At 45.4% G+C, this 25170-nt stretch overlaps 2 protein-coding genes across 8 annotated transcripts in view; both read right to left on the bottom strand.

Annotated features, from left to right (window-relative positions):
• The window catches only part of ARMCX1 (armadillo repeat containing X-linked 1), a 42099-nt gene extending 30056 nt beyond the window's left edge, over positions 1–12043 (bottom strand). The window contains exons 1-5 of one of the 3 annotated variants that reach the window (XM_077987782.1): positions 11858–12043; positions 10822–10997; positions 7567–7750; positions 6494–6543; positions 4316–4374 (exon numbers count right to left, since the gene is read on the bottom strand). The gene's annotated coding sequence lies outside the window, so the exon portion shown is untranslated. The remainder of the gene's footprint in view (positions 1–4315; positions 4375–6493; positions 6544–7566; positions 7751–10821; positions 10998–11857) is intronic. The other 2 variants (XM_077987783.1, XM_077987784.1) reach the window with 2 other exon arrangements.
• A 2324-nt stretch (positions 12044–14367) lies between these two features.
• Positions 14368–24937, bottom strand: ARMCX4 (armadillo repeat containing X-linked 4). Of its 5 annotated transcripts, XM_077989201.1 has the most exons (8): positions 24834–24937; positions 24272–24338; positions 23108–23187; positions 22689–22772; positions 22291–22382; positions 16344–21946; positions 16254–16307; positions 14368–16073 (listed from the first exon to the last, which is right to left on the bottom strand). In XM_077989201.1, the coding sequence occupies exons 5-8, from the start codon at positions 22367–22369 to the stop codon at positions 14715–14717; spliced, it is 7095 nt and encodes a 2364-aa protein (XP_077845327.1). In that variant the 5' UTR covers positions 22370–22382; positions 22689–22772; positions 23108–23187; positions 24272–24338; positions 24834–24937; the 3' UTR covers positions 14368–14714. The 5 variants fall into 5 exon arrangements, with proteins under 5 accessions (XP_077845327.1, XP_077845325.1, XP_077845326.1 ...); XM_077989199.1 differs by having other exon boundaries at positions 14368–21946; positions 23108–23175; positions 24268–24338; XM_077989200.1 differs by having other exon boundaries at positions 14368–21946; positions 22291–22346; positions 23108–23175; positions 24268–24338.
• Between the last annotated feature and the right edge of the window lie 233 nt (positions 24938–25170).

Genomic DNA, 25170 nt, shown 5'->3' with positions numbered 1-25170 from the left:
CACGCTACCTGACTTCAAACTATACTACAAGGCTACAGTAACCAAAACAGCATGGTACTGGTACCAAAACAGAGATATAGATCAATGGAACAGAACAAAGCCCTCAGAAATAATTCCACACATCTACAGCCATCTGATTTTTGACAAACCTGGCAAAAACAAGAAATGGGGAAAGGATTCCCTATTTAATAAATGGTACTGGGAAAACTGGCTAGCCATAAGTAGAAAGATGAAACTGGATCCTATCCTTACTCCTTATATGAAAATTAATTCAAGATGGGTTAGAGACTTAAATATTACACCTAAAACTGTAAGAACCCTAGAAGAAAACCTAGGAAATACCATTCAGGACATAGACATGGGTAAGGACTTCATGTCTAAAACACCAAAAGCAACGGCAACAAAAGCCAAAATTGACAAATGGGATCTAATTAAACTAAAGAGCTTCTGCACAGCAAAAGAAACTGCCATCAGAGTGAACAGGCAACCTACAGAATGGGAGAAAAATTTTGAAATCTACTCATCTGACAAAGGGCTAATATCCAGAACCTACAAAGAACTCAATCAAATTTACAAGAAAAAAACAAACAACCCCATCAAAAAGTGGGCAAAGGATATGAACAGACACTTCTCAAAAGAAGACATTCATACAGCCAACAGACACATGAAAAAATGCTCATCATCACTGGCCATCAGAGAAATGCAAATCAAAACCACAATGAGATACTATCTCACACCAATTAGAATGGCAATCATTAAAAAGTCAGGAAACAACAGGTGCTGCAGAGGATGTGGAGAAATAGGAACACTTTTACACTGTTGGTGGGACTATAAACTAGTTCAACCATTGTGGAAAACAGTGTGGCAATTCCTCAAGGATCTAGAACTAGAAATACCATATGACCCAGCCATCCCATTCCTGGGGATATACCCAAAGGATTATAAGTCATGCTGCTATAAAGACACATACACACATATGTTTATTGCAGCATTATTCACAATAGCAAAGACTTGGAATCAACCCAAATGTCCATCAGTGACAGACTGGATTAAGAAAATGTGGCACAAATACACCATGGAATACTATGCAGCCATAAAAAAGGATGAGTTTGTGTCCTTTGTAGGGACATGGATGCAGCTGGAAACCATCATTCTTAGCAAACTATCGCAAGAACAGAAAACCAAATACCACATGTTCTCACTCATAGGTGGGGAATTGAACAATGAGATCACTTGGACACAGGAAGGGGAACATCACACACTGGGTCCTATTTTGGGGAGGGGGGAGGGGGGAGGGATGGCATTAGGAGATATACATAATGTAAATGATGAGTTAATGGATGTAGCACACCAACATGGTAAATGTATACATATGTAACAAACCTGCACATTGTGCACATGTACCCTAGAACTTAAAGTATAATAAAAGAAAAATATATTGAAAGGTACAATAGTAAAAAGAAAAGGATAGGAGACAACAGTAACACAAGTTTAGAAGCTGGAGTACAGATGGGCACATTGCAATCAACTTACTAGATTTGAGATAGCTGCATCCTATCCTAAAGTAGAAAAAGGTGAGAAGTAATCTAATTTACCTCACAGAACCCCCAAGCTCAGAGAATAGTATTCTCTAATAAGCAAGGGTGAAAATAAGACCAAAAATAGGAGGCTTGGTTAAATGTTTCAAAAACAGTTAGACCCTCACTCTTCCACTCCAAGTACCTCAGTGACTATCCCTCCTCGATCCTGGCAGAAGACTGGAGATTAGTTATTGAAGCAATGTTTGTCATTGGAGTGACTGGAAATAATCAAAATATTCATTGGAAGAGAGCTTTCTAAATAAAATTGGTACATTCACACAAAGGGAGATTATGCAGCTGTAAAATGTGAGTAAATTATGTACTCATGTGGAAAGACTTCCGAGATATACTGTTAAGTAAAACAAGCAAATAAACAACCTAAAAAAAGCAAAGTGCAGGACAGCAAGTGTGTGAATGTATATGTGTATATATACTATATTTTATCTTTTATAAAAGGGGTAAAATAAGAATATTTACATTTATGTTTCCTTACACATGCAAGAAGAAATCCTGGAAGTATGAAAGAAACTAATAACAATAGTTATCTGTTTTGGGAAAAGGGGAACTGAGTGGAAGAAGAATGTTGGTTGGAGGGAGGTTTTTCGCTGCATTTTTTTATTATTAATTTGAACCATGTGAATGTATTACCTAGTGAAAAAGCAAATACATAAAAAAGAACTGGAGTAACATCTGACTTCTCAACAGCAACACTGGAAGCTAAAATACAATGAAACAATGTCCTCAAAATTCTTAGAGAATTTCCAATTCAAAATTCCATCTCCAGCCAAGCTATCAATCAAGTGTTAGAGTAGAAAAATGACATTTTCAAACCTGAAAGATCTCAAAAGTGTGCTTTGCATATACACTTTCTCAGGAATCTACTGGAAGATGTGCTCTGCCAAAAGAGAGCATAAACCAAGAAAGAGGGAGATATGAGATCCAGGAAACAGTGAGTCTAACACAATAGTGAGCAAAGAAAGTCACTAAGATTATTGTGAAAAGAGATCCCAAAATAAAAGTTGTGTTGCATGCCTAGAGTGCAACCAGTCTAGTTTAAAGCAGTTCAGAAGATTCCAAAGAGAAACTTTGTCCAGAAAATGAAATTGGTAGAATACCTAATTTATATAAACATAATGGAAGAATATTTACATAATTGGGAGTATATTTTGGAAATAAATTGGTGATAAATACATAGGAAAAGAGAGGGGGAAAGAAATTAAATCTAGAGAAAATAAAAAGTTGTGCAGGACAGGAAAAAATAATCCTAATGTACTATGTAACTCAACTTTCAATAACAAGTACATAGTCAACATAATACTGTCAATATAACTAAAATAAGAATAAAGTAATTGGGAGGGCAGGGTATAAGAAATGTAGAAATGTATGATTACAGTAAGCAGTGGTGAGTATAAAAGAAGAGTTAAACTCATCCTCCATAGTGGGAAGTCAGTGACTTAAAACTCAAAAATCAAGAAACAATATAAGTATGTTATTTTGACATAGACAGATAATCCCAAAATAATACATTAAAAGAGTTGAAATTTATTGCTTCTGGGTGTGGGAAATAGTGTTGAGATACAGGATATTGCTGTTTTTCATAGTAAGCTGTTATGTACTGAATCGTGTCCCCCAAAATGTATATATTGAAGCCCTAAACCCTTAACATGACTGTATTCAGAGATAGAGCCTTTAAGGAGGTAATTATGGTTAAATTGGGTACTAAGAGTAGAGCCCTAATCTGACAGGATTGGTGTCCTTATAAGAAGAGACAAGAAAGATCTCTCTCTATCTCCATGCACACACAGAGAAAAGACCATGTGAGGACACAGCAAGAAGGTGGCCATATACAAGCCAGGAAGAGAGGCTACACCAGAAACTAACCTTGATTGCATCTTGATCTTGGAATTCTAGCCTGCATAACTATGAGAAAATAAATTTCTGTTGTTTAATCCACCCAACCTGTGGAATTTTGTTATGGAAGCTCAAGCAGACTAATACATTAGCCTTGTATGATTATACTCATGCATTGCTTAACAATGAAGATACGTTCTGAGAAATGCATTGTTAGGTGATACAGTCATTGTGTGAACATTGTAGAGTGTATTTACACAAACCTAGATGATATAGCCTACTACATACCTGGGCTATATAGTATAAACTATTGCTCCTAGGCTATAGACCTGAACAGCGTGTTACTGTACTGAATAGTGTTGGCAATTGTTACACAATGGTATTTACATATCTAAACATTTAAACATAGAAAAGGTAATGTGCTGTGCTGCAACATTACAATGGCTACGACATCACTAGCTGATAGGAATTTTTCAGCTTCATTATAATCTTACGGGACCACCATCGTATATGCTGTCCATCATTGATGTTGTTATGCAGTGCATGACTGTATTGGATTTTTTAAACTATATGCATATACAGCTTTGATTTGAAAAGTAAATTTTTAAAATTCTGAAGGAAATGACCTAAATTTAGAATTTTATATCCAATAATTATCAGTCAAGGGTAAGGGTAGAATACAGGCATTTTCAGACAGGCAAAATCTCAAAGTATTTATATACTATACACTCTTTCTCATAAACATAGATTTATTTTGTCAAAATGAGGTCATAAATCAAGAAAGATGAAGCCACGGAATGTAGGGAAAGCAAAATCCAACATGAAAAAGAGACTAAGAAAATTCCACTATGATGACAAGGGAGTTTCTAGGACAATAGCTATACCTTAGGCCTGAAGAGTAATCTTCCAAAACGGAGCAGGAATACCGAAGGATCCATGAACTCTAGGGGAAAAATGTATACAATGAACAACAATAATATATAATAGATGCCAATTACTATGTACCAAGTATGACTCTGAGTGCTTAATCTTTTAATCCTCATAGAAATCGTATGAGATATGCCATTTCCCATTTTAAACATGGTGAAAGTGAGACAGAGAGTGAAAGAGATTTGTTCAAGATCATGTAGCTATTAAATGACAAATTCAGGATTTGAAGCCAGGCTGTCTAGTGGCAGAGTCTATGCACTTATCTGCCTCTCCTTCTAATGTCTCAATTGTGAAAAATCCTTACATAGACATAATGTAAACACTGAATGTTGATTTAACATAATATAGTGATACAACAATATATTGGGAGAATATGGGAGAAGTGTGGTTGTGTATAGGATGGGAGGTATAAGACAACTGAATCCTTCCACTGTAGGAAGTCCTAGCTGATACATAAAATTTAGAAATCAAGAAATAAAATGGTTGATAAAAATATAAAGGCAATATCAGAAGAAAGAGTTAAGACAATTGTAAGTAATCTGGAATTAAAAGTAATTTTAAAAAGAAATTGAAATTAATTTGGAAGCAGAAATCTGGGGAAGGGAAGGATGAAGGAAGGTTCTGCTGGATTTCTGTAATTGTTATGGCACCCTATAACTGTGAAAAATACATTTTAAAAACCAGATTCTGAGATTGAACATAGAGTAGGACTCCAATTCTGTGTAAAGAACTGGAAACTTGAGAACCATTACGGACTGAATGGTTGTGTCCCCGCAAAATTCACATGTTAAAGCCCTAACTTCCAATGTGGCTGTGTTTGGAAATAGGACCTCTAAGGAAGTAATTAAGGTTAAATGAAATCATAAGGGTGGGGTTCTGATTTTGTAGGATTCGTACTCTTATAAGAGACATCAGAAAGTGCCTCTCTCTCTCTCTCTCTCTCTCTCTCTCTCTCTCTCTCTCTCTCTCTTTCTCTCAACGCACCAAGGAAAGGCCACATGAGGACACAGTGAGAAAGCAGCCATTGACAAGCCATGAAAAAAGCCCTTACCAGAAATTTTTGGCATTTTGATCTTGGACTTCTTAGCCTCCAGCAAATAAGTTTCTGCTGTTTGTGAGCCACCCAGTCTGTGGTATTTTGTTATAGCGGCCCAAGTAGACTAATAGAAGAATATTATGCTAAGTCACAAAAGGACAAATCATATATGGTTCCACTAAAATGAGGCACCTTCAGTAGTTACATTCATAGAAATAGAAAGTAGAATAGTGCTTTGCAGGGGCTGGGGGAGCAGTGAGGGGAGTTACTGTTTAACAGGTAAACATTTCAGTTTGGGAGATGAAAACAGTTCTGGGCGGGACGTGGTGGCTCTCGCCTATAATCCCAGCACTTTGGGAGGCCAAGGTGGATCGATCACCTGAGGTCAGGAGTTCGAGACCTGCCTGGCCAATATGGTGAAACCCCATCTCTATGAAAAATACAAAAAATTAGCCGGGAGTGATGGCAGGTGCCTGTAATCCCAGCTACTTGGGAGGCTGAGGCAGGAGAATCGCTTGAACCCGGGAGGCGGGAGTTGCAGTGAGCCATGATCGTGCCATGGCACTTCAGCCTGGGCAATGAGTGAAAATCCATCTCAAAAAATAAAAGAAAAGGAAACAGTTCTGGAGATGAATGGTGGTAATGGTTGCACAACAATGTTAATATATTTAATGTCACTGAACTGTACACCTAAAAATGGTGAAGATGGTAAGTGTTACGTATATTTTACTACAATTTTTAAAGAAAAAAGAAGGATGTACAAGGGTATGCATAATAATACTCATGGAAGGCTGTATTCTCGGTTTCAATTCTGCACTATTTTCTTCCAAAGCCCCACATGTACTAGGCTTCCTCAGTGTTCTGTCCTCAGTTTTTCCATCTGTACTCCTCACTGAGGCTACCTGACTTACTCTTCTGTTATCATCCATAATATGTATCTTCATCCCAGACATTTATTCTGAGCTCTAGATACATACCTCTCAAATAAGTACTGAGCTTCTCCACTTGTAAGTCCCATAGTGTCTTAGTTTGTTGTGTGTTGCTGTAAGAGAATGCCTAAGACGACATTTATAAAGAAATGTTTTATTTAACTCACAGTTTTGAGGGCTGGGAAGTTCAAGACTGGGCAGTCACATCTGACAACTTCTTTTGAGGGCATCAAAACATGGCAAAGAAACAAAAGGGGAAACAGGTACATGCAAAAGACACCGAGCACAAGAGGCAGACTCACTTTATAACAACCAACCTTCTCACAGTAACTAATCCAGTCCCATGAGCACAAGAACTCTCTCACTCCAAAGAGACTGCATTAAAACCCTCATCAGGACAGATTCCTCATGACACAAACACCTCTTAAGGTTACCACCTCTCAACACTGTCACATTGGGAACTCATCCTCAACATGAGTTTGGATGGTGATAAACCATATTCAAATCATAGTACATAAGCACTTCAAATTCAAAGAGTTCAAATCAGGATTAATCCTCTTCCTCTCCCAAATCTTCTCCTTTATGTCCGAAAAATAAAAGGGGAAGAGAACTGTTAATATCCCTCTCCATTCATTCCTCACTCCAGATTATACACTTTCCCCTACACTAAACTGCCTCAAGGACCAATCAGTTCATGTGATTTTCAGAAATGGACATTTTTGCCCAAGAAGAAAGATTGCATTTTCACCTTTGGAAAGTGGTCTTATATGACTCCTTATATGTGCATGACCCAGCAAAGCCACTGTACTCAAAATCTTAAACCAACCTCTGAGCCCTGAGTCTACTACTACAACAACACTAGAGTAAGAATCTGGAGACCTGAGCAGAGTCAGACCCCAAACTGACTATAAGACCACCTATCTCTCCAAAACATTTAGAAATGTTGTCCACTGCTACCCTAGCCCCATAAGTAGGCATGAGGACTCTTAGAACTGAGCAGAAGGCCCCCCTAAGTCCCAAGTTTTGAATGGTCTTGGGTCTAGAATCTCTCTCTCCTTGTCTTTCTCTCTCTCTCTCTCTCTCTCTCTCAGACACACACACACACACACACACACACACACACACTTATTAAAGAACACTTGAATGCCTCTGTCACATGGGATCTGGTGTAAGGCCATAGCTGTAGATAAGGAAAGGTACTAGTGCAACAGTGGTAGATATCATAGAGGATCTACTCTACCTGATCGTGCAACTGCTTATGCCCTCCAGTCCTGCTTGTGCTTGATCCCATATATAAAACTTCCATCTTGGCTGGACACAGTGGCTCATGCCTCTAATCCAAGCACTTTGGGAGGCCAAGGTAGGAGAGGCCCTCGAGCCCAGTAGTTCGAGACCAGCCTGAGCAACATAGTGGAGCCCAAGTTCTACAAAAAAATTAAAAGATTAGTGAGGTATGGTGATGTGTGCCTATATTCCTACTACTCAGGAGGCTGAGGTGGGAGGCTCACTTAAGCCAGGAGGTCAAGGCTGTAGTGAGCCATGATCATGCCACTGCACTCCAGCCTGGGTGACAGAGCGAGATGCTGTCTCAAAAAAAAGAAACAAAAAAGAAACTTCCATCTCATTGCTGGGGCTACTCAACCTTATACCTCGGTGGATCTGACAGAACTCAGCTCATAAAGCAATTCTGGCTGCATGGCCACTGGATGTCCTATAGTCAGGCATTTCATCTCTACCAGGATGTAGTAGCATGTCAGGAGCTGTTCTTAAAAGGTATATAATTTTCCATTCATATGACATGGCTTTGCTCCACAACCCTAGCTATGTTGTGATTTCGCCATAGGGGCTTCCCATAGGGCCTTTCCCATAGGGGCTTCCAAATACTCCACATGGCATCTTTTTCCAACACAGATACCTCTAATACTGAGATAGGAGATCAGCAGGACTTGTTTTCCGAGCACTGGTAATGGCTCTATCAAAAACAGGCTGATCAAAAACAGGATGCAGTAAAGACACCAAGAGATGATGAAAAAAGCAACCTCTGGTTGTCCTCACTGCTCATTATTAATACTCCAACCAGTGCCATGACAGTTTACAAATGCCATGGCAATGTGCCATGGCAATGACCCAGAAGTTGCCTTATATGGTTCCAGGAACTTCCCACTTCTTTTCTAGAAAATTCCAAAACCCCATTCCTTCATTAGCATATAATTATGAGTGGGTATAAATATAGCTAGCCAGCAGAACTGCTGTCCTGCTCCCTCTGCTGCTCCAGAATGCTACTGTTGCTATACACTGCTGCTGCTGCTGCTGCTGCTGCTGCTGCTGCTGCTGCTGCTGCTCCAGGCTGCTTTGCCTGTGGAGGAGCAACTTTGCTGTACACTGCTACTCAGGGCTCCTCTGCCTATGAGACAGCCCTGGTCTGTCTATGGAGCAGCCATTTCGCTATACACTATTGCTCTAATAAACTTGCCTTCTTTTACCGTCAGCTCGCTCTTGAATTCTTTCCTGAGTGAAGGCAAGAACTCCCCTGGGCTAAGCCCCAGTTTTGGAGTTCACCTGAATCAGTACCATAAGGACTGTCCCTTGTATGCATCAAGTGGCAGAACTGCTTAAAACTGCATCCTGGACCTGCTATAGGGGCTTGTTCTGCTATAGTTCTCAAAGCTGGCACCTTTTGTGTCACCCAGTATATGGGGTGAAACAGTAATTCCAGGTGTGAAATGTGGTATTTCCAGAACCCAAAGAGGCCTACCAGGCAGTGCACTTCCAGAAAATTCTCTGTGAAGAAGGTAAAAAAATACCTTAATTTGTCCTTCCCTTTGAGAGGATATTGTGGCATTCCCCAGGCCATTCAACTCCTAAAAATTATACTTAATGTGGTCAACCCCCTAGGTCTTTGTAGGGTTCATCTCCCATACTCCATAGTGCATGTGCCTTCCTAAGGCCTCCAATGTGCTAGCCCCTTCCTACTCATTTTGGTCCAATTAGCATGACATCACTGACATTGTGGACTAGTACTATATTCTGAAGGATGTTTGAGTGGTCCAGATCTCTTCAGACTGTATTGTGACAGAGGACATGAAAGTTAGTAGAGCACTGAGGAAAAACTGTGTATACATACTGTTATCCATTCTGTGTGAATATGGACTTTCCATTATGATACAGATAGGAAAAAAAAACACATTTTCTAAATCAATAGCTGAAAACTAGGTACTTAAGGCCATGCTTTCTGCTGTAGCAAAGATATCATATCTGGTATGCCACTGCAATTGTCTTACTACTTGGCTGAGTTTTCAGTAGTCTAGTGTCATCTAGGCTCTGTCCACATTTTACAGGTTAAACTGGTGAATTAAATGAAGATATGATGGAGACCACACCTCTTCATTCTCTAGGTCTTCAAAGGCGGCAATAGTTTCTGCCATCCTCCACTACACAGATGCCATATGTTTTCATTTACTATCTTGGCCAGGGAAGGTGAGGACAGTTTCAGAAGCTTCCACTTGGCCTTCTCATATACAAATAGCTCTGACTCCACAGGCCAAAGAACTACTATAGGGCTTGTACCAACTAACCAACTATGTCTATTCCAATTATACATTCAGAGATCAAAAACATAACCACTGAGTGGGTCTGTGAACTCAGTGGGCCCACTGTGAACCCTACCTAGGCCAGGATCCCCTTTAATACTTGGCTCCCATGTGCCTCCATTCTAATAAGGGGGCCAATTAAGACACTTTAGGTCTCTGGGTATCAATATCAAGTCAGAACCAGTGTCCATCTCTTCTCAAAATGTTTGAGTATTTCTCTTTCCTTGGTACACAGTTACCTGAGTAAATGGAAGGACTAGAAAAATCATTACTACACATGCGTTGTAGGGTCCTTCTTCCTGGGCACTCAGCCTTTCCTTCAAATCATGTGTTGTGGATCAAAACCTGACTTGAGACTAGAAGCTGGATAAGTAATTATGACTTTTTATTGAGGCAACCTCCCTCAAACCTGTGACCACCTTTCATTTCTTGTGTTTGTATAGAGTGCAAATTGTTGGCTGCCTATTTCCCCCCAGGATATTATGTTGTATTGACTGTCCATGTCCTATTAACTGTCTCTTAACCATCTACCCACTAGGGGTACTGTGTTCTATTAACCATCTCCATAGCTCTCTGCAAGTCAGGCCTCCCCACCTGCCACTCTGACCCTGTAGTGCATTGTGGTATTTACATCCACTTGACTTCTGACAGTTAAGTGCAGCCATCTTGCCTCTATTGTTTCAGAGGCATCATCATTTCTATCAGTGATCCTTGTTCCATAAGATGCTCTCCTACTCTGAGCCCTGGCATGCAGAAGAGATCCACTACTGAACTTCACATATCCCTCTCACCAGAATATTCCTTATAGCTGTGGTAAATGGTTTGTCCTTTGGATCCTCCTGCAGAATATAATCTTCTAGAGGGTTTTCTGGCCTTACCTAATAGGTTTATTATATAATTCTCACCTCTCTGAGTCTTTGATCCCTTTTTCCACCATCTTCTATGGCAACTCTGGCATTTACACCTCACTTAATGTAGGCCATGGCTTTTTCCATACTTTGAGGCGCCATCGTAGTAATGAGTTCATGTCATTTCCTGTGTTTTTTTTCTAGGGTATTAAATCCTGTATTCTGGGAGAGCACTTTCAAATTGATTAATTCTCTTATATTCAAGTTTATATTCCAGCCCTCCTGATCGAGCTCCTCAGAATTTGGTGCCATACTTATTCCCTCAGCACCTTCTGGTACACGCTGGCTAGGTTACATCCTGAAACTCTTTGTTGGTGTATTCTCTTTCTTTCCTTACTACACCCAGCACATCGCCAGCTAGATTATGCTGTGGCTTAATCCTAGTTATAGGCCCAGTGGCCAGGATAGGAGGTGAGGGCAGATTCTGAGGGAAACCCAGGTTATCTTACAGGGGAAAGGATTCCATATATTGAAGCAAGATGGAGTGCCAGCCCTTAATAGGGAGGAATAGGACACTTCTCAAGGGGCTCAGGGGAATCTGGGAATATAAGAATTTTTAGGGACATCAATCCAGATGTCCCCATCCCAAGTGTCAGAGTCCCATTCCTTCTTAACCATGGCACTGAACTTGGCATAGAAGACTTGTCTTGGTTAGAATTTTAACTTTCTTTGAAGCTTTCTTTTAGCAAATCCTGAGTCTACTCCTCAGATTTCTCCACCATTTACCTGGAAAAGATGAGAACCTCTTTATATGTTATGAATAAAGCCCTCTGGCTTTCAAACATAGCTTTCAATTGTTGATTAATTTAATTCAGCTTTTTGTTATTCTTTTCTAGAGCTCAATCCACTTAGCAACAGCCACCCAATTTTCTGGCCTTCCTTATATTTAATATTTCCCATATTTCTCAAAGGTCTGATACATGGCACCAGTTAATGTGTCCCCTTTTACCTGTATGCCACCCCAGTTAACCACATTGAAAGTTTTAACAATTCCTCTGCTACCTTGTTCCAGAGGCCTGTCTACTCCACCTACCACCAATGACGGGTCTTCACTGACAGCTGAGTAGCAGGTGATTCATCTCCAAAATTTCATCACAGTGTTTGCTTTCTCGAACCACTTCTTGAACCAACTATTGCAGGTTGGCTTCCCAGGAAGCAGACCCAGAGACAGAGTTCAGCAGGAAGGGTTTTTACTAGGGAATGCTGTTGGGATCAACACCTGTGGAAGGGAAAAGAAGGAAGCAGGATTGGACAGAGGGAGGAGTGAAGCTGTCCCAATTTGGGGCAAGAAAGCCATATCCATCAGTAATTGGATGTGAAATACCCCCAGGTAGGGGGTGTAACCTTGGGGGAGGTGGCTTTCTTCAGCTGAGGAAATTCCTGAAGAGGCCTGACAGCTGAGGACTGTGTACTTGCCGCACTCCTGGCAATTAAAATAATAAGCTTTTCATTCCTGAAGGGGGATCAGGGCATCAGATGGCAGAATCCACTACAAGCGTGACACCATTTTTTTTACAGTAGAGTAGGTTGGTGGCCATCGAATGCTAGTATTGAGAATGGTTTCATTTTTAAAATACCTAATAAGATTTAAATTTTAAAACACTTATTGCTTTACAAATAATATTTATTTAAAATTTTAAGTTATATTTTCCAAATATGTAGACATAAATACGTGAGCCTCCATTTATGCTTTTGCCCCAGGTCCCTCAAATACTATTGGCCAGGCCTGCCTAGTATGAATCCATCCTTTTCCTTGTTGGTAAATTATGCATAAAATTTCATTTATTATATAAATATCATAAATAGAGTTAAATAAAAAACAAATGAGCCCGGGCGTGGTGGCTCACACCTGTAATCCCAGCACTTTGGGAAGCCGAGGCAGGCAGATCACCTGAGGTCAGGAGTTCAAGACTAGTCTGGCCAACGTGGTGAAAGCCCGTCTCTACTAAAAGTACAAAAAAAATAGCCAGGTGTGGTGGCAGGCGCCTGTAATCCCAGCTACTCGGGAGGCTGAGGCAGGAAAATCGCTTGAACCCAGGAGGCAGAGGTTGCAGTGAGTCCAGACCGCGCCATTGCACTCCAGCCTGGGAGACAGAGCAAGACTCCGTCTCAAAAGAAAGGAAAAAAAAAAAATGAAATCACCCATCAGTCTAACACCCACAGAAAACTATTAACATTCTCAGAGTATGTAGCAAGATAATTTAGATATATACTTTTTCTTCATTAAAAGTATGGCATGTGCTTTTACAGCCTATTTTTCCCACTTAAGATTATATGCTGAATTTCTAATGTAGGCACATGTAGATGTCCATCAACATTTTCAATAGCTGCATAATATTTAAATGTGTAGACACACATCAATTTGCTTAGCCAACTGCCTATCTTGAGATACTTGGGTTATTTACAATTTTTCACCCTTCCAAACAGTTTGAAGATGCACAGCTTTCCACAAGCCAATTATGTGATTATTTCCTAAAGATACATTTCTACAAGTAGAATTACAGGGTCAATGGATGTGCATATATTCCAATGGACCTTGTACCAGTGTATACTCCCACCAGCAGTTTGAGAGTGCTCCTCCCCTGACACCCTCACCCTCACTAAGGCGTGGGAGCGAGGTAGATCTTTTATGTGTACCCCAACAACACTCTCTATGGTTCCACAAAGGCCCCACCTTAACCAACCTCATAAAGGAAATCTGATACAAGCACTAAAACTTATTCTTTCTTCTAGTACACTTTCTTATTACTTCAAAGTTGTAACTGTTCACTTACATGGATATCAGAATTGGCCAAGAGGACATTTTTCTGTCAAATACCCCAAGGACCCTAAAATAAAATTGGTCCTCTCTGTATGTCTCCAGAATACATCTCAGCACTTTTTGGTTCAAAGGGCCTCTCACATCCATACTCTCCTTACCATTCCCATGGCCACCAGTAAAACTTCACACCTTTATTATCTCATGCCTGGACTAACTTGTGGTAGCTTCCTGTTTTTCCAATCTCCAGTCACCACTCCTATCCCCACCCCAGCTTGGACTCCTGTCGCACATAAATCTACCGTATCGTTTTCCTTTCATCTTGTCATTCCTCTGGTCACAAAAGGCCTTGATGTCTCCCAGGGGTGGATGCAGTAATATTCAGACACCCCAGTTTAGCAGTTAGGGGTGCTCTACGAACAGGACTCACCTTTACCGCCTGACTCTCTCTCTTATCACTACCCTCCCTACACTTTCCATTCCAGCAGGCCAGCACTTCTCTCTGGAGAAGGATTCCCATCTCCATGCCCTTTTTCCCATCACTCCTTCCATCTTGAGTGCCCTTCTGATCCTTTTGTATCCTTGAATTCCAGCTTACCTAAGGGTCCCCCTCCTTTGTAAAACTTTCCTTGAGCACTGTTGCCTGAAGCAGTTTTTGCCACCTCTAAACACTGATAGGAGGCATCTGGCCATGATTGGAAGCTCCCAGTTTTATTACTATCTTTTTGTTTCCATGTATCTTGCCTTTCCAAACAGATCATAAACTCAAGGACAAGGACAATAACTTTTTTCTGCTGCTTAAAACACACAACTTTATTGATGACATAAAAATAAAGTCTTAAATGTATAAACATAAGTCCACACAAAGGACCAAAGATTACCTTACTTATGAAGAATCCGTTCAGTTTCTGCTCATGAAGCATACTAAAAATATCTCAATCCAGACAAGATAAAAATCAACACATGTATTTTTAGTACAAGCTTGAATTCATTTGGTGTTCATAAAATGGTCTGGCTATAGACCATCATAGGTAACATCAGTTTCGAAGTTATAATGCAATTTACAATGTGCATTACTTCCAGAGTGCAAAACCAAAATGTTACTCAAATTTGTTTGGGAACATACAGCAAATCAGAGTTTACTTATTAATAGTTCAACTCTCTCTTTCACCTCAGGGTCATTGCATTCTGCTGCTAAGGCTCGAAGTTTCTTGGCACATGCTTTAGGTCGTTGGAATAGGAAATAAAGGGAATTTTTACTGAATTTGTCCTGGGTAAATGCTTTTGCTCTTCTTTTAAAATGGTAATTTATATTTTCAAATAGTGAAAGAGCATTAAGAATATTCTCCTTTGTCTCTTTCTTGCTAAAAATGTTAATCAGTGATGTCGGTGCACTGGCAATGAGCAAGTCTTTTGTCATAGATGGATTTTTAGAGAAATTCAAAAGCATTCCCAAAACATGATCTTTAGTTTCTCCACTTCCCACTGTTAACAAACGAAGAAATTCTGAAATATAATTTGTAACCATATGCTGATATTCACTGGTAATAGTCAGATGCCTTATCAATCTTAGTCCAGCTAACTGCACATTTGAATTCAAGGGATAGGTGACGGTGTCTTCACATACTTGGTTTAAGTAAGTTTTAACCTTCCTATGGTTTTCAGCAGCCACTGAGATATTATTCAGTGCATTTAAAGCCTTCTGCCTAACACTGGGGTAGGGATTATTGAGCAAGCTTTCAATAACTGAAATTCCACCTACATTACGAACAGCTTCGTGAGAATAAGGATAATCAGCACTGTTATATAAAGCATTATTGGCTATTTCATGAACAGAAGGATCTTCAGTCATCTCAATCATGCAAATGAGTTTTTCAAGATCTCGTGGATCCATATTAGCTTCGCGTTTACAGCGGCAAGACCAGGGCCGAGGTTTTTCCCCAGTCCTGGTTTGTTTTCTGGACTCATCTTCAACTGGGAAACTGGCCTCACTTTGGTGTGGAAACTTAGTTTCCGACCAGATCATGGCTCCATCCCATGACCCCATTCCTGCCCCAGGGACCATGGACGGATATGTGCCTCTTGACTCAGATGACTTTTTGGCTTTAGCCTTAGATGCAGATTTGTCCTCATTTGTATTTTCATTACCATCACAGAACCAAGACCCTATATCAACTCCACCAGCAGCCTCAAACTTATCCTCGATGCTGGTGTTATCCCCAGCTCCAGAATCAAAATTGGCATCTTTCCCACTCTTAGATCTGAACGTATTACTGTTCTCACTCTCAGCCCAAAACAAAGACCTTAAACTGATCTCCTCAATATCGGGGCTGGACTCTCTACTTAGCTCATCCTCTCCCACATCCCTAGCCAAGGTCCAGGACTCTACACCAGCCTCTTCCCCAGCCCCAAGCCTAGACTCTACAGTGGTTGCATCTCCATCCCAGGACCAAACCCCAGCCCCAGCCTCAGCCCCAGCCCCAGCCCCAGCCTCAGCCTCAGCCCTAGCCCCAGCCTCAGCCTCAGCCTCAGCCTCAGCCTCAGCCTCAGCTCTAGCCTCAGCCTCAGCCTCAGCCTCAGCCCCAGCCCTAGCCTCAGCCTCAGCCCCAGCCCCAGCCTCAGCCTCAGCCCTAGCCTCAGCCTCAGCCCCAGTCCCAGCCTCAGCCTCTGCCCCAGCCCCAGCCTCAGCCCCAGCCCGAGCCCCAGCCTCAGCCCCAGCCTCAGCCTCAGTCTCAGCCACAGCCTCAGCCCCAGCCTCAGCCTCAGCCCCAGCCTCAGCCCCAGCCTCAGCCTCAGCCTCAGCCCCTACACAGGAGCCCATATAAGCCACCTCCTCAGATCTAATCCAGGAGCCACTACTAGCCTTGTTCTCAGCCTCAGTCCTAGAACAAATGATGGCCTCTTCCCCAGCCTCCGATCTGGATGCAGTAGTGGCCTCATCTTTATCATCAGGCTTGGACACAACATCAGCTTTCGCCTCTGTCCAGCACCAAGACCCTATAACGGCCTCAGCCCCAGGCCCAAACCAGAATCCTTCGTTGGCCTCCACCTCAACACTGACCTGGAACCTTCCACTGGCCTGGTCCTCAGATCTAGCCCAGGATCCTCCAGTGGCCTGGTCCTCAGATCCCATCCTAGACCCTCCAGTGGCCTCATTCCCAGGCGTAGATCCAGCCCAGGATTCTCCACTGGCTTGGCTCCCAGCACCAGCCCAGGAGCTTCCCCCACAAGCCTGATCCTCAAATTCAGGCTTGGAACAGTCACCAGCCTGATTCCCAGGCCCAATCCAGGACCTTCCACTGACCTGATTCCCAGTGCCAGCCCAGGACCCACCACTGGACTGGTCTGCAGGCCTAGCTCCCCCAAGGACCTGGCCACCAGCCACACCCCAGGAACCTATTCCACTGGACTGATCCTCAGACCCTGGCCTGGAGCCTCCACCAGTCTGGTCCCCAGGTCCAGGCCAGAACCCCCCTCCAATGGCCTGATCCTCAAATCCAGGTTTGGAACAACCACCAACCTGATCCACAGCCCCAGCCCCAGTCCAGGAGCTTCCACTGACCTGACTCCCAGGGCTATCCCAGGACCCAGCACTGGACTGGTTCGTGGGCCCTGGCCTAGACCCTCCAACATCCTGGCCACTAGCCCCACCCCAAGACCCTCCATTCGTCTGACTCCCAGGGCAAACACAGAACCATCCACTGGCCTGGTCCCCAGTGCCAGCCCAGGAATCTCCACTAGACTGGTCCCTAAGCCCCAGCCTAGAGTCTCCAACAACCTGGTCCCCAGCATCAGCCCAGGACCCTCTGCCACTGGCCTGATCCTCAAATATAGGCTTTGGCCCACCACTAGCAGGATGCCCAGCCCCAGTCCAGGATCCTCCATTGGCCTGGTCCACAACCCCAACTAAGAATCCTCCACTGATTTGGTCCCCAGAGTTAGCCCATGACCTTCCACTGGACTGGTCTTCAGACCCCACCTTGGACCCTCCACCAGCCTGGCCACCAGCCCCAGCCCAAGACCCTTCTTCAGTGGTCTGATTTTCAAATATGGGCTTGGACCCACCACCAGACTGATCAAGTGTCCCAGCCCAGGACCCACCACTGGACTGATCTACATGGCCCAGCCTAGACCCTCCACTGGCTTGGTCTGCAGTGTCAGCCCAAGACCTTCCACTGGACTGGTCCTCAGGCCCCAACCTTGACCCTCCACTAGCCTGGTCACCAGCCCCAGCCCAGGACCCTTCTCCACTGGCTTGATCCTCAAATCTAGGCTTGGACCCACCACCAGATTGATCACTAGTCCCAGCCCAGGACCCTCCACTGGCCTGATCCACGACGCCAGCCCAGTATGAAACACTACTCATATTCCCAGCCCCAGCTCCAGCCCAAGACCCTCCACTGGCTTGGTTCTCAGCCCCAGTCCAGGACCCTCCAATGGCCTCTGCCCCAACCCAGGACACCCCACTGGCCTGTCCTCCAGGCCAGGACCCATTACTGGCCTGACCCACAGCCCAAAGCTCTCCAATGGCCTGATTCCCAGCGAGAACCCAAGACCCCCCACTGGCCTGGTTCTCAGCCCCAGTCCAGGCCCCTCCACTGGCCTTGTCCCCAGCCCAGGTCCCCTCACTAGGCTGACCCCCAGCCCAGAGCCCTCCACTGGCCTGCTCCCCAGCTCTAGCCCAAGTCCCAATACCAACCTCATTCTCAGCCCTGGCCCCAGCCCAGGACTTAACACTGGCCTCATCACAAGCCATAGCCCAAGACCTAATAATCCCAGCCTTATCACTAGCCCCACTCCAGGACCCAATACTGGCTTCATTCTCATCATCAGCCCAGGACACGCTATTTTCCCAGTCTCCATCCATGGTCTGAAATCTAAATTTGATCCACCGCTCAGCAGCAATCCAATCTTCAACACCAATCCCATTCCAGTAGTAGTCATGGATGTTAAGCTGAGTCTTTCTGCAGGCTTGAGTGCCTGACCCACCCTCACTCTCAGAAATGGGCATGGCCTGAGCCTCAGGCTTTGCATAGACCTCATCTTCTGCTGTGGTTTCTGCCTCAGAGCTGGGCATAGCCTTGTCCCTTGCCCCAGGCAAGGTCTCACCCTGGGAACCGGCCACAATCTGAGGCTGGGCAGAGTGCCTTGTGCCTGCCCCAGTCCCTGCTTTAGGCACAGTATTGGTACTGCCCTTGACCTTATTCCTGGCACCAAGCAAGGTCTCACTCTGGGAATTAGCGACAGCTTGGGGCTGGGCAGAGCCCACTGTATCTGCCCCAGCCTCTGCCTTAGGCACAGCATTGGAATTGCCCCTGACCTTATTTTTGGCCGCAGGCAAGACCTCACCCTGAGAACTGGCCACAACCTGTACCTGGACAGAGCCCATTATGCCTGCCCCAGCCTCTGCCTTTGAAATAGCATTGGAATTGCCCTTGGCCTTATTCCTGGCACCAGGCAAGGTCTCACGCTGGGAGTTAGCCACAACCTGAGGCTGGGCAGAGCCCATTGTATCTTCTTTGGCCCCTGCCTTAGACACAACATTGGGATTGCCCTTGACCTTATTCCTGGCACCAGGCAAGGTCTCACGCTGGGAGTTAGCCACAACCTGAGGCTGGGCAGAGCCCACTGTATCTTCTTTGGCCCCTGCCTTAGACACAACATTGGGATTGCCCTTGACCTTATTCCTGGCACCAGGCAAGACTTCACCCTGGGAATTGGCCACAGCCTGGGTCTGGGCAGAGCCCCTTGTATCCATCCCAGCCCCTGCCTTAGACACAGCATTCCAATTTCCCCTGACCTTATTCTTGGCACCAGGCAAGGTCTCACAATGGGCATTAGCCACAGCCTGGGACTGAACAGAGCCTGTTGCACCCATCCCAGCTTCTGCCTTAGACAGAGCATTAAGATTGGCCTTGACCTTATTTTTGGCACCAGGCAAGACCTCACCCTGAGAATTGGCCACAGCCTGGGGCTGGGCAGAGTCTGTTGTATACGGCCCAACCCCTGAATTAGGCACAGTAGTGGAATTGCCTCTGAACTTATTCTTGGCACCAGGCAAGACCTCACCCTGGGAATTGGCCACAATCTGGGGCTGGACAGAGCCTGTTGTATCTGTCCCAGCCCCTGCCTTAGACACAGCATTGGAATTACCCTTGACCGTATTCTTAGAATCAAGCAAAGCCTCACCCTTGGAACTGGCCTCAATCTGAAGCTGGGCAGTGCCCATTGCACCTGCTCCAACTTCTGCCTTAAGCACAACATTGGGATTACCCTTAACTTTATTCTTGGTACCAAGCAAGGCCTCACCCTGGAAACTGACCACTGCCTGAGGCTGGGCAGAATCTGCTGTACCTTCTCCAGCCCCCACCTTAAGCACAGCATGGGGATTGCCCTTGACTTTATTCTTGGCACCAGGCAAGGCCTCACCCTGGGGATTGGCCACAACCAGGGGCTGACCACAGGCCCTCTGGTCTGCCTTAGTCCCAGCTTTAGAAGTGGCATTAGGATTGCCCCTACCATCAACCCTGGAATCAAGCAAGGCCTCAGCTGGGGTCTTGACCCCAGTCTGAGGTTGAGTACAGGTTTTCATGTCCATCCCAGACCCTGTCTTACACTTGGCTTTGGCTTTGCCCCTAGCCTTACCTCTAGTATTAGGTAAGGCTTCCTGGCTCTGGGCCATACCTTGAGCCTTCATATCCACCCCAGCTCCTTCCTTAGGCATGGTATTTACATTGCCCTTGACCTTAATTCTGCCATCAGACAAGGTATTAGCCTGAACACTGGCCACAAGCTGAGGCTGTGTACAGGACAACATGTCTGTTCCATCCCCCGCCTTAGCGATAACATTGGGATTGCCTCTGCTCTTATCCCTGGCATCAGGCAAGGCCTCAACCTGGGAGTTGGCCCTCAGGTTTGCCCTGGCCCCTGCTTTAGTCATGGCATTGGGATTGCCTCTGTCCTTAACCTTGGCATCAGACATGGCCTCAGCCTGAGCGCTTGCAACAGCTTGAGGCTGAGCAGCAGCTCTCATGTCAGCTCCAGTTATTGCCTTAGATATGACATTGGTATTTCCCCTACCATCAACCCCGGCACCAGACGTCACCTCAGCCTGTTTCTTGACCACAGTCTGAGGTTGTACACAAGCTCTCACATCTGCCCCTGCCCCCACCTTACACATGGCATTGGCGTTATTCCCGGCATCAACCTTTGCCCCAGGAATGGCCTCAGTCTGGGTTTTGGCAACAATTTGAGGCTGAGCAGAAGCCCTCGTGTCTTCCCCAGACTCTGCCCTAGACATGGTTTTGCAATTCCCCATGTCCTCAATCCCAGCACCAGGCATGTCATCACCCTTGATCTTGGTGACAGCCTGAGACTGTGCACAGGACTTCACGTCCACTCCAGCCACCTCCCTGGACATGCCATTGGGATTTCCCCTAGCATCAACTGTGGCACCAGGCCAGGCCTCAGACTGAGTCTTAGCCACACTCACAGTCTCTTCCAGAGCTCTTGTCTTGGTTTCATCCACAATTCCAGTCTTGTTCGTGGCCCCCATCTTGACCACTTCCTTGGGTACTGCCAAGGTCTCACTCTGTGTAACCATTACTCTGTTAATCTCTGTCTCTTTTTCAGCCAATATATGAGTTTCAGCTTTGGTCTGGGTCATTGCTTCTCTCTTGGCCTCTGTCTTGGCAATCAGTGCCCAAGCTTTAGCCTTGGTCTGCGTCACTGCTTCTTTCTTAACTATTTTGCCAGCCTCAGCATCAGTTTGGGTCACTGCTTCTTTCATGGCCACTTCTCTGGCTTTGGCCTTGACCTCAGTCAGAGTCACTGCCTCTGTCATGACCAGTGTTCCAGCCACCACTTTGGACTCAGATTGAGTCTCTGCCTCTGCCTCAACCATTGTTTTGGCCTGAGAGTTGGCTCTGTGTCTGGCTATAGCAGTGCCCTTGGTCTCTACTTCAGCCCCAGGCCCACCTCTTGTTCCAGTTTCTGCTCCAATCTCAGCCTGGGGTTTAGTCTTAATCTCTGCTTCACTTTTGGCCAAGGTCTGGCTCTGTACCCCAACCACAGTCTCCATCTTAACTGTGGATCCATTTCTGGCAAGTGTCCTCACACTCTGGGCTCTTCCCTTGGTAAATTTGTAAATGTAGTAGCAGGTGCCAGCCCAGATCACCAGTCCTGCAGTCACCCAGCCCACTTCCTGAGTGCGGCCCATGTAATCACCCCTGCTGAAAGCACGAACAAGGTATGGTAGAGCGCACTTGGGCTGGGGTAAAGAGAGTGGTAGTTGTGGGTGTAGGCCTGTGAGGGTGCTGGTCTTCAGCCACTCAAAGGCCACTACAGCTGCCACTGGAGGTGGACCTAGAAGTGGAGGAAGGAAATGGACTAAAATTTCTCTTCTGATTTTGTTGCATCATACAGATAGATACATATAGGAACAGAAAAGGGTAGAACCATGTGCTTGGTGGAAGAGAGGATGATTAGCAGCCTCTCCATTCCTCTTATTTCATCCTCTCTCCACCTTCCCCAACGCCCAATAATTTTCTTCCAAGGTACTTCTATACACATTTCCATACACCAAATGAACAGTGGAAAGGATGGTAGGAAGTCTGACAATAAATGGGAGCAACCGAGAAGTCCCAGACTTTGATTTCTACTGGACCTACTCTGGTCACCTGTCTACAGGGCCGCACCCTCATACCAACCTGTAATGATCCGAGGCAGTTCCCTCCTCTCCTCTTGCTTATCTTGGCAATACACCCTAAAGTAGATACATAAATTCATGAGATCTCTGGACCTAGAGAGAGACAGACAGACAGATGGAGGGACAGATGGGAGTAGAGAGTTTGTTCTTGATGGGACAGGCATATTATTAGCAAACTACCTTTCTTCAGTCCACCCCAAGACGCTGTCACACTCTTTTCCCTGTACCAGAATTAAGGTGAGGGTATGGAGTAAGTGACAGGGATGGTGGGAAAGGTGGCTGGAAAAGGAGAGGCTGAGGATCCTCATCCTCCAGACTGGTCACTGGTCCTTACTGGATGCACACTGGTCTCCACCAACCCACTCTAGAGGTCTACCCAGGCAGTCCCCACACTCTTACCAGTCTATACTGATCAGGAGCAATCTCCTCTTTGTTTCTTTGCTTCCAGTGATCTTACGCCCTGTAGCAGATATGCAGGCAGATCTATGGACAAGTAAACAAAGAGTAGGTAATGGAAACCGAGTCTCTGGTAGAACAGACAAGCACCCTGATCCCTGACCCCAATGTCTGCCTCGCCAGAGCCCAGGCTCAATATACTAATGTGTACCATTTCATGGTCCCCTCATCAAGTCTTCCCCCAGTCATACTCCAGCCCACCCTTACCCCCATATTCCTATCATTTCCTGCACTGAAATCCACAGGAGGCATGGCAGCACTGTGGCAATCCAGCACTCCACTGAGATCCTGTTAAATCTCAGCCACCTCCTATGCCCACCCTTTCTTGTCATCCCCAGAGACTATCCCCGCTTCACACCAACCTCCATCCTTCTAGATTGGTCTCCTCCTCTTTCCCTTGCTTCCAACGGTAAACAGCCCTACTGCAGGCCTATGGGAAGACCTTGGAACAGATGGAGAAAAAGAAGAGAGTGGATGTTAAGTACTTGTGACACTTTACCATCTAAGACATAGGTCCCTGTACCTGCCTGTCTGGATTTAGAGACCCATTTGCTGGCAGAAAAAAAAAAAAAAAAGCCTGGGGCTTCCCCAGCACTGAAATGGGAAGGATGGAAAAGCGAGGCAGGAAAAGTAAAAGGCAACAGACAGAGGCACATTATTTTATTTTATTTTATTTTATTTTATTTTTTATTTATTTTGAGACAGGGCCTCACTCTGTCACCCAGGCTGGAGTGCAGTGGCACGATCATGGCTCACCACAGTCTTGACCTCCCAGGCTCAAAAGATGTCCCACCTCCGCCTCCCGAATAGCAGGAACTACAGCCTGTGCCACCACGCCAAGCTAATTTTTAAATTATATGTAGAGACAAAGTCTCGCTATGTTGCCCAGGCTGGTCTTGAACACCTGAGCTCAAGCAATCCTCTTGCTTGGGCCTCTCAAAGTGCTGGGATTACAGGCAAAAACCACTGGGCCCGACAAGGCAAATTATTTTAAAACCACCTGTAGCGTTCTAGGGATTTCCCCAAAAGCCCACCATTTCCTTCACCAAGATGGTGAGGTAGGTAGAGGGATCTGGAAAACTGGAGGATGGCAGGAAAGATGGGAGCCCCCAGATCCCATACTCTAGAACCACAGCCTACCGTTGTCTACGTCCCTTTCAACTTATCTCTAGGAGTCTCCAGCAGAAGAGAAAAGCTATAGGGGAAGCCTTTTGCTTCTACAAAATCACTATCCTTCCCCGCCAAAGGCCATCTCAAAAAAAAAAAAGTAACATTATTTAATACAATTTATCTTTTCTCGATATTATCTGAAATGCAAATAAAAGCATCTGTAGAAAAGTTTGCTGTCTTTATTGATCTTCAACATACAATTTAAAAGTCCTAAGCTTGGTAAGTAAAATGCAGTTTAGGGAAAGTCCCCAAGCTAGCACCACCCCACATCCCAATCAGACAACCGCACCTAAGTTCCTGTCGTAGAATTCATATAGAACTCCAAAGGTTCAGATAGTGCCTGTACGCCCACTAACCTCCGTGATCCAGTGCAGTTTTCTCCTCTCCTTCCTTTCTCCTCGCCGCAAACAGTTCCAAACCGAACTACCGTCCGACAGACAGGAGAGAGTAAAACCACTTAGTGTTGGTCTAGAGCCCAGGACATAGATCCCAATACTCGCCTTTCCGGGTTCAGGAACCTGGTTATCAAACGTCCCTCCCCACATTCTGAGACACCACCCTTACCAACCCCACCGTCCAGTCTCTAAGGCCCACCATTTTCTCTGCAAACGCCACCGTGGCGCATCCCTTCCACTAAATTGAGCAGGAAGCGAACGGACATGTGTGGCCAGCGATTTGAGTGATGGGCATCTCAATCTCTGTATTTTCCTCTGGCGGAGACAATCTCCCCACAAATCAAAGCCCACAGTTCGCCTGCACAGATGTAGGCGGAGGCAGGGGGGCTAGGGAGAATCAGAGGCAAAGGCTCCTCGAACTTGAGGCAGCATAGACCACCGTCCCCTCAAGCCCCGAAACCGCTGCCCGGTTCAGTGAGCTTCTGCCGGCCTGGCCAGGACGCGTGGGCCCCGGGGCCCTTACCTGCTCCGCTATCCCCGGGCCCGATGCCAGCCCGCCGAGCGCAGGGCAGCGGGGAGCTGGTAGCCAGACGCTAGTGACGACTGCACCGAAGGCTGCGTAGCTCTGCAGCTCCGGGTCACGTGAGGACCGCGCGTCACCGCCGAGCTCGTCCTCCTCCCCACCACCCCCTACCACCCACCAAGGGCTGGCGGCCAGTCACCAGGAACTACCCCCTCCTCCACTCCGCACGCACAGACATCCCCCTTCTGCGGTCTGTGCTCGGTGCCCCAGTGCGCACGCCCTTGTCACTCATCTCAGTCCTCTCCAATCTGAGGGCCCACAAGTGGCATCATCGCCT

The sequence above is a fragment of the Macaca mulatta genome, chromosome X, assembly GCF_049350105.2.
Source record: "Macaca mulatta isolate MMU2019108-1 chromosome X, T2T-MMU8v2.0, whole genome shotgun sequence".
NCBI classification, from domain to species: Eukaryota; Metazoa; Chordata; class Mammalia; order Primates; family Cercopithecidae; genus Macaca; species Macaca mulatta.
The sequence above is the reverse complement of the archived record's forward strand: the minus strand, read 5'-3'. Positions and strand labels throughout refer to the sequence as shown.